The sequence below is a fragment of the Corylus avellana genome, chromosome ca1 (assembly GCF_901000735.1).
Source record: "Corylus avellana chromosome ca1, CavTom2PMs-1.0".
In the NCBI taxonomy this organism is placed as follows: domain Eukaryota; kingdom Viridiplantae; phylum Streptophyta; class Magnoliopsida; order Fagales; family Betulaceae; genus Corylus; species Corylus avellana.
The window spans coordinates 26,741,343-26,751,024 of record NC_081541.1 but is presented as its reverse complement, the minus strand read 5'-3'; the positions used below and the strand labels follow the sequence as shown (position 1 = coordinate 26,751,024).

The following is a 9,682-nucleotide window of genomic DNA, read 5'->3' as shown; positions in this document are numbered from 1 at the left end:
AAAGTCACGTGAGGAGCACGTGCGCCGAGTTCCGTCCATTTAGACGGAAAAATCAAACGGAGGGTTTAAATTGCCAAATTTTGAAACTTCAGGAGGGTAGATTACCAATTTTTGAACTTCGGGGTTAAAATTGCAAAACCCCTGAAACTTCAGGGGGATAAACTGCAATTTCCCCTTATTATTATTATTATTATTATTATTAATATTAATATAACTAAGGATTTGTTGAATACTTTAAGCACAGTAACAGTTCAATAAATCTTTAGCAATTTTATTGAATCAAATGTAAAGTATTTTTTTACGGCAAAATTAATCAAAATAATTGTTAAATCAGCACTTGTCCCAAAAGCTTAAGCTAATAGGAAGAGGTAAACTTAATCATTTAATCAACACTTTAACACTCCCCCACACGTGTGGACTCAAACTCCATTTTAATAGGTGAGACTCAGCACGTGAAATATTTAATTAAAATTGGAGGTAAATGATGAAGTCAAGGTTCGATCCGAAGACTTTTAGCTCTGATACCATGTTAAATTACAAGCTTTTAAAATAACTGGTAATTTGTTAATAATTTTTTAACAATTTTATTGAGCACAAATGTGAAGTCAAATTTGCACCTACCACAGCGCATAATCTTGACTGAAATGGTCCAATGAGTCAATATTTACCACTTTCCCGTCCGCTGATTGGTCAATCTTCATTTCTTTCTTAGATTCAACGAGTTTGGGCATATATGAATATTGCATGGATTAAATTATTGCCCATAGTTTGGACTAAATTTTACAAGCCATGTAGCTGATTGTATGACTGGTGTAAAGGTGAGAGTATTTCCTAGTGATTCCCACCATAAAAAAATACTAATGGTTTTCCTTGTAAGCACACTACCAAATTGGCTTCCAAGTAATCATTGCAAAGATGTGGAGGTGAGTGAATAATTATTTTTTTATTTTAGAGGTAGGACAAGGACCGTCTCCATTTCAATTGAAATTGAGGTTTTCGATGACATAAATATTCTTTGTAATCTCAGTTTCACACACTGTATAGATTTTTAGCTTTCGTTGTCATTCCAAAACAACATACAACCATTACAATAGGTCATGACCTTCTCATGTTCAAGCCCTATCTCTCTTATTTACTTGTTTGCGTCATAGGCGTGTTTAGGCGGCCGCACTTCTTGTGGAAGCAAATCATTGACAAATCCAAGCAACTAAATAAATTAGGTGTTACTTTGTCCTCTCCACCCACACTTCAAATGATATAGACTTACAATAGCACTAAACTTACAATGTTTCGTGCGCACTTCATATAGTGATTTATCGTATCTTTTAACAAAGTTAAAATCACACTTTACCCCCTTAAAGTTTCACCTGATTTGTAATTTGACCTTTAATGTTTAAAAATTTGCAATGTACCCCAATAAAATATCAAAAATTTGCAATGTGACCCATCCGTTAATAATTTCCATTTTCTTTTACGGAAATGATGGAAAATACTTAATTGCCCATGTAATTTTAAAAAATAAATAAAAACCAAAAAAAAAAATTTGGGGGTGGCTTTTTTTTTCTTCCTGATTTTGGTTTATTGAATTGGGAGCATTTTTGGAATTTCTTAAAACATACAGGGGCAATTTTGGAAATTTTAGACCAAAAAATGCATGTGTCTCGCGTGTCAGCAATTTTCCGTCAAATTGGACGAAAATAGTTAACGGAGTGGTTACATTGTAAATTTTTAATACTTTGTTGGGGTACATTGCAAATTTTTAAACATCGGAGGTTAAATTGTAAATTATATATAAAACTTTAAGGGGATAAAGTGTAATTTTCCCTAACAAATCATAAAAAAGTTTAGACCCCTCACTAGGACCTTATTGATCTTCATGTACAACTTCAACTTTCACACCCATTTGAGACCTACTTCCATCTACTTGGATATCATGCATGGGGAAATACTTCATTCAACATGTGGCATGCATCACACCGGAGCCTTCATGTGTTGGGTCTATATTAATGGGGGCATTAGTAGCCCGACTATATAAGCAATCACAATATGTTCCATGAGCATACCAATGTGTATCCCTCACAAATCACACTGGTCATCAGATGGGTGTACACCTCATTGTACATTTGTTGTAACATATTGTTAGGGTTTATGTCGTAAAAACCAATTCCTATTGTATGACATTTTGGTTTATTAAATAAAGTTGTTTAGTTTTCTAAATTTTGTTAAGAACACTAGGCATATAATTGTACATGTGCATATTATTTTTTATATGTAAATGTAGTTTTTGAGTTATATTTAATATGATTTTGAGTTGTGTTGATGATATTATTACACATAAGATCTAAATCATAAATCTTGTGACATATAAACTATTGTTCGTAGTTAGTAATGAAATTAGACATTTCATTTGATACGACTATAACATATCAATCATGATGATTTATCTGTATCGTGAAAGTAGAACCTTTTGATTGATATATTAGTGTGGTTGAACAGACCACGTGAGTTGTTATTTTATATATAACTATTGTTAATACGAATAACTTGAACCCACCATAGCTTAAACATTGACTCTCAACTCTGAAAGGAATGTGGGCTCAAATGAGAAATGAATGTCACTTTGATACATTTAGGAGTGAGATTTTTCATGGTCAAAATCTGTGTTAGGTGATCACATGTAGCAGACATAAATTAGCAACAAACTGGTTTATAACTAGTTCATACAAACCAATCTAATAAAGTGACATGTGTCATATACCTATTAAAAAAAAAAGTGAGAATCACATATTATATATATATATATATATATATATATATATATATATATATGTGCTTTTTACATGCTAAAGGACATACGCCATTTTATTAGATTGCTTTGTATGAATTAGCTATAAACTGGTTTGTAGCTAGTTTTTGTCCGCACGTAGCTTTGTGCGAATACTACTCCTCAAGAAGGAACCCATAATAGTTTTGAAGTGCAGGAAAGATTGATATTAGAAATAACCAAGTTCTATTTGTTTCGGAGCAAAATCAATGAAGAAACTGGGAGTTTGAGACCAACTCAGGACATCTCTTACCAGGTTTGCACCTTCCAGAGGAAGTCATAATCCATTCTAACAAACCCCCAACAAAAGATGCAAGTTAAAAAGCTATAAACTCATGAGGGACTGTATATATATACACACACACACACACACACACACACATATATATATATATATCTTAAAAAAAATATATACCATGGCAAGATCTTATCCATTTAATTTGAAAATAACAGTAGATATTTCAAAAACTCTACAGAGTACCCTAGAAATTGAAGATGACCCCTATAATCCCCAAAACGCAATGGTGAATCAATACAATAGTGTCATGTGTTCCTTGGCCAAAAATTTCCTACAAAATCTCTAAAAGTGTCGTGTGTTCCTTGGCCATTGGGCTCCACATACCAAAAGATTAGAAAATATCCAATAAACCACAATCACATTGTAATCAACCTAGAAATTTTGGTAGGATCAGAAATCAAAGTTCAAGCTTTCATCAAGGAAATTACCAATTCAACTTCAGAAGTTAAATAAAGAGGCACAAAAAAAGGAAAAATTAGTAGACTATTTATGGTGACGAACTTGGAAGGCCTTATAATTTCTGTCCTTACTGATGAGAATGAAGGAGAGAACAACTTCTTTACAGATCCATTCACATCATGCTCTCAAGTAACCATTTAAGATATTATCAATATCTCCCCTGCAAAAACCAACAACCACACGTCATTAACATTGGCAGAGCACACAGAAAATGTACAGGAGAAATTAGTAAACACGTGATATTGGAGACAACATGAAACAGTTCACTTAAACTAGAACTGCCCCAAAAGTAGCTTTGCTTAAGTTGAAATATTTTTTGGTTCAAGGTCAGCTCCAGATATAATTCACCATTCCCCAACATAGCAGTGGTGATTGAAGATCAACATCAACATTCGATTCTGGGAATTTACTAAGATACTCCAGGGATTTCCCAAATGAAATAGTATGTAATCTTTCAAATGCATATAAGATGCAATTCTTTTCCATTCCAGATTTATGATGAAGATGCTGGACAAGTTACTCTTAAATGTTGATATGGTAAACTTAAGGAAAAATTGCTAAATTGATCCATGCAGTTTGACCTTGTGACAAGTAAATCCCAGGTGTTTCAAAATGAACAAATAACTCCATGTGACATGCCTACGTAACAAAGAAATACTTCCATACAAATTCCGGCCTCTTTTTTTTTTTGGCAGGGTCATTAAGAAAACTACAAATTTACCTTTTAAGTGAAAATTTATAAAAATAAAAGAGGAAAAAAAAGGTTTGGAGATACCCCAAAACTGCTGGGGTGGCTGACTAACCCTTGGCTATGGTGCTCCTCCATGTGCAGCCCACGTGTGTACTCTATGGCACCAATTGGGGCTCCAACCGCATCCCATTCCCCAATGCCCACAATCCCAACTCTACCCCTCTCTTCACTGAGGCCTCCCAGCGAATGTTGGAGGATAATTCCAACAATTTCGCGGTCAACAAGGCCATGACCTTGGCCCAACCCCTAGAGCAAGCCTAATTCTCCTTCAAAATCCACATTGTGAAGGACAACGACATGGAGCAACTGTGCCTGAAGGTGGAGTGCCTTGGTTTGGGGAGCTAAGGGTTCAGCGCCTCCAAGAAGGCAGTCAAGGGGGAAGAGCTGGGCAGCGCCAGCAACTACTGCATGCACCACTGTGTGCACCCCATCATGGTCGTGCGCTGTCCAAACGATAAAGACGGGTTGTGCTCACGTTGTGAAGATCGTCGACAAGGTGGAGCTGCACCCCACACCCCAATAGTCGAATCTGGCACTTGGGGTGGGTCGGCCACCCACTCTGGCCAATTATGGGGGTGGCCAAACCACCCACATATCCATAGGGTGGTCAGTCACCCCATCCATTAATCTTGATTTGCTTTAAATGTAATCAAATGGCCGGAATTTCTACACAGGGACTTATTTGTTAAGTAGGCATACCACATAGAGTTACTTGTTCATTTTGATACCCAAAGATTTATTGTATAGAGTCAAACCACAAGACCAATTTAGTAGTTTTCCTGATTCTTAAGCTCAAAAGGATTTATTTTGTAAGAATTGAAAAAACAAAACTCTGCAGGTCAAACTTCCAAATTAGTTACTAAAATAGGAATGTCTTACTTGGTCACTTCTCGTTGGTCCTCTTGGTACATTGGTCCTTTGCTCTCCTTGCCAGTTCCTCTGCTCCTCTTGTGAGAACCTTTGACCTTCTCCATGCCCTGGGTAACTGTGCTCAGAGCCAGAACTTGCTCCCTGCCCAGAAGCTCCATATGTTTCCTGGCCTTGATATCCAGCTGCTCCTCGCCCAGAAGTGCCATCTTGTGAAGGAACATAATTCCTATTGGCTCCCACAAAATTCCCCTGTGCAGGAGGTTCATAATGACTCTTGGGGAAGTCCCTTTGTTGTTGGGGAGAATAATCTCCCTGCCCCCCTTGGTTGTAATTGCCCTGATATGGAGGTGTTGGATCTCCCCTCCCTGACTGGTAAGTACCCATTCCTCCCTGGGCATAATTCCTACTCATGGGCATAGGATCTCTTCTTTCACCTGGTCCTGGTGGAGCATAATTCTGCTGAGATGGATAATTTTGGGGAGCACCATGGTTCCTGTTCATGGGCATATGATCTCTTCTTTCTCCTGGTCCTGGTGCAGCATAATTCTGTTGTGATTGATAATTTTGTGGAGCACCATGGTTCCTTCCATCTCCTGACATCTGGTAGCCATTTGAGGGTCTATGCTGCTGATTTGTAGTTTGACCTTCCCGGCCATATCCACGATCACGGTTTCTTCCCTGCTTCCAATACTGAACAGGGGGTGGCCTTGGTATAATTGTTCCGTTAATGTATTTATCACCTGGTAAGTACAGTGCATTAATCTAAGTAAAAAATTTAATGCCCAATATGAAGTTAAGAGCTCATTATTTTTAAAAACAAAGTCAAAATATACACCGCTTACAAATTGCAAGTATTCTCTAAATAAAGAAAGCATTGATGTCAAAAAAATCCTACCTCCATACTCCTTGTTTACTGGATCTATGTAAGAATCCGGTAACACAAAAGTAACTCCATCTATTGCTGTTTAAAACAAAATGGAAAGTCAGCGCCTGTGCCAAATGTCATTTTTAATTGAGATATCAACACAAATAGTTACCATTAAATTTGTTTGATTCTTCTTCCGTCATCACAACCTGAAAGCCCTCATACGTTGTTGTACTACAAGCATAAATTCTCTTTCTCGCCTCCTCCACGCTGAATCATAATATAAGAATAAGAATAACAACAAAAACAAATAATGCAATAAGCATGTTCAGTCCAAACAGCATAGGTACCTTGATGTAGAAATCAGAAAAAATGTCCAGCAAGAAACAGAAGCTTTGACATAAATCCATTCACCAAAACATGAATAACAAGTACATTATTGCTTATTATACCATGTTTTATGAGAACAATCTACAAATATGTACTTTACAAGGGATGTAGAAAGGAGCAGAAACTGTCCTATTCAAAAATTATTTAGTTCCGATATTTTTGGTTAAAAAAAGTGGTACTCCCAATTAGTCAGAACTTACTCCAATCATATGTAGGGGTCATTGTAATCTCATACATCCTGCTATTCTCTATGTACTACTCATGATAGATAGTCAGTGGTACACCTCAAATTATGGAAATGATAGTGATCATCTTGTGGCCAATCATCTCTAGCCACAAAATAGGGAGGTTTAAAGGGTGAGGAACAGTAGCGCAAAATTTCGAATTGCCCACAGGCCAAGTGATTAGCGCATCTCAGTGCTATTTCAGATGATGCATAATTGTTTGGATGCCTCACATAATGAAATGTGGATCAGCCACAACTCACGAAACACCATACATTGAGGTGTTCCGAGTCCCTTGGAGAAGCACCACGCATATATGAAGATTTATGTCACAAACAACAAAAATGATCATTTTCAAACTCAGGAAGACTAAGACAACCTTCTGAGTAGTGCCCAATTCAGCTATTTGGTTAATTGAGGTAATTCTCTAGGACAACATAACAAAGAAAACAGAATGTAACATGAGAACAAAGATTATCTTCTCTACAGTGACCATTCTCATAAACCACATGAAAATGAAACGTTGAAGAAAGAATATCCCAAACGAAGAAAGGAACCACAGATTCATATTTTTAAGTTTCACACTGTTTGGGATTCAAGAAAACAAATTTCCATTCATCTGACCAAACGCCAATGTTAGGCTTCATTGGAGAAAGTCTTCGATTTAGATGACACAGAAAATTGAGAACAAGTTAAATAACATAGAACTACAATATTTCATCTCTCTTCTTCTGTCTTCATAAATTACAGTAACCAAACAGTGGATTTTTAAAAATCTTCTGAGCATAAAACTTAGCTACGGCTCACAATTTATACAAAAAATAAAAAATAAACAAATGAAGATACAGAAATACAAAACCCAAAATGCTCACTCTCTTTTTCAGATGAGGAAATATTCCAACTTTATTTTGACACACGAAACACAAAAGAAGAAAGAATGAAATAAAATTATTCCAACCTCTTCTGGAACTCTTCACCTCTCTTTTTTCCTAGCCTTTTTTTTCCAAACAGAGCCATAAACAGTCAGGAGCTTAACACACCATTCCATTTTTTTTTTTCTTTCAAATTGATACAAACTGAACATGGGATAAGAAAATCACTCAGCACCTTATACTCAAAAACCATTCGTTCACAAAACACAATAAACCCAAACACCATTAACATCCCATTCATCATATTCTTTACCGTTTCCAAATTTACTCAGACACCAAATAGAGGGTAAGAATGAATGAGTGAGTGAGTGAGGCAGAAAGAGAGAGACCTGATGTTAAGGCCCCTAGAACAGGTCTGCTCGTAGATCTCGATCATTCGCTTGGGGGTGGGCTTGTCGTTTTTAGGGAAAGACATAACGATGAGCCAGTGATTGTAATCGCAACCTTCGAACAGTATGGTGTCCGGGCCGATCTCTTCGGTGTCCTTGCTGTTGTAGGTTGAGCGGGACGAGAAAAGCGCGACGCTCGTCAATCTGAACAGCCGGGATTGGACAGGGAGAGCCCAGGGGTGCGACGGCGTGTAACTGGAGGTGGGGCCCTGGAGAAGCGGAGATTGTAGAGCGGGAGTGGAGATTGCAGGGATTGCAGGAACTGCAGACAGAGAGCGGTGGAGTGTGGAGAGCGAGGTTAGGGTTCGGCGAAGACGGAGAGAGTACAGCGCCATTGCTGGTGGTGCTGGTAACACCTTGGGGCTTCACAGAGAGAAACCGCACAAATGGGGTTTAGGGTTCTGAGGGTTTTGGGGAGGTTTCTAGAGAAAGAGAAATGAGGGGGGATGATGTGTGCATGAAACGGGGACAGGGCTTCTCGACATATTTTATTTTTAGGATTTAAATTGGATGTATTTAATATTGGTGAATATATATATATATATGTGTGTGTGTGTGTGTGTGAAATGAATCTATGTAGTTATATCGATTTGCAATAAACTCTTGTGATACAAAAATGTTCTAAGAGCTCCTTGTAGTATACAAAAACAGCAAATGAGTCATTGCACTCAACTTTCATATAATTTTTGTTTGATAGAAACTGTTAAATAACAAACACGTCTTATGAGTGACATGTGTCATAATCTAATTAGAACCAACATGGTTGCAAAGAGTAATGTTGCATACCATCCTTGTATCTTCTTTTTATCCCCCATAAAGTTGATATTACTTTTAAAATTACCATTGGATTAAAATCTAGTAATGATTAATCTAAAATTCAATGACAATTTTAAAAGGTATGTAAACTTTAGGATAATAAAAAGAAGTAAAAAAACGGTATGTAGCATTACTCAATTGGCATAAACAATGACTAATTTTACATTTTTTTTTTTTTTTTTATAGATTAAAAAAGTATGTGAGAAGCACATGCGATTGCTATAGAACACTAAACAATTTATTAGAGTGTAAAAAATTTCATATATGCTTCTAAAGGCATGACACATTGGGATAGCGGTACCTTAGTTCGACAATAAATTAATTGAAGAAACTTATCTCTCTTTGTTTTCTCTTAATAGTTGATCTTTTTTGGGTTAATATTTTACTATTTGGTTGTTTTTAAGAGAAAAACCTCGAGATAGATATATATATTGTTTCATAAAAATGACACATGCATTTCTTCCAATCAAGTTTGGAGAAAAATTATCTCCCTTTCCTTAATCTTTATTTTGCCAAAAACTCCCCCAAAACCACCGAGAACACTCAAAACTCCCCAAATAATTGCAATTCTTGAAGACCCAAGGGATACGCCCACCCAAGTCCAAGGCAAGCCAAAAAATTATACTAAAATCTTTCCTTTGATTTTCATTTTCGATTAGGGTTAGAAAATTTAGTGTTTTTGAAAGCCTTGAACTTTCCATCAAATCCACACTGCAAGTAAATTTGGATCTTGAGCCATGTGTTGTAGTTATAGTGAGATTGAAACCCACCCATCATCCATTACACTCACAAATTTTCATAAACACCTAGTGTTTGATAAAATACCCTTTATCATTTGTGTTATCTACCCCATCCATTTGCTTG

The 9,682-nt window shown here is 36.6% G+C and overlaps 1 protein-coding gene and 1 pseudogene across 1 annotated transcript; one reads left to right on the top strand and one right to left on the bottom strand.

Annotated features, from left to right (window-relative positions):
* Window positions 1-3,483: 3,483 nt before the first annotated feature.
* Window positions 3,484-8,491, bottom strand: LOC132182413 (multiple organellar RNA editing factor 1, mitochondrial). The gene is made up of 5 exons (XM_059595655.1): window positions 7,943-8,491; window positions 6,240-6,337; window positions 6,098-6,163; window positions 5,212-5,942; window positions 3,484-3,741 (listed from the first exon to the last, which is right to left on the bottom strand). The coding sequence occupies exons 1-5, from the start codon at window positions 8,335-8,337 to the stop codon at window positions 3,730-3,732; spliced, it is 1,302 nt and encodes a 433-aa protein (XP_059451638.1). The 5' UTR covers window positions 8,338-8,491; the 3' UTR covers window positions 3,484-3,729.
* On the top strand, window positions 4,393-5,115 carry LOC132168221 (universal stress protein PHOS32-like; annotated as a pseudogene).
* Window positions 8,492-9,682: the final 1,191 nt, after the last annotated feature.

Bases quoted from the DNA above. Each gene is read 5' to 3' on its own strand.
- LOC132182413 (XM_059595655.1), bottom strand. From the start codon at position 8,337: ATGGCGCTGTACTCTCTCCGTCTTCGCCGAACCCTAACCTCGCTCTCC. The intron at 6,338-7,942 runs GTCTCTCTCTTT...ATTATGATTCAG, and splicing joins TCTAGGGGCCTTAACATCAG to CGTGGAGGAGGCGAGAAAGA. The intron at 6,164-6,239 runs GTAACTATTTGT...TGTTTTAAACAG, and splicing joins AGAATCAAACAAATTTAATG to CAATAGATGGAGTTACTTTT.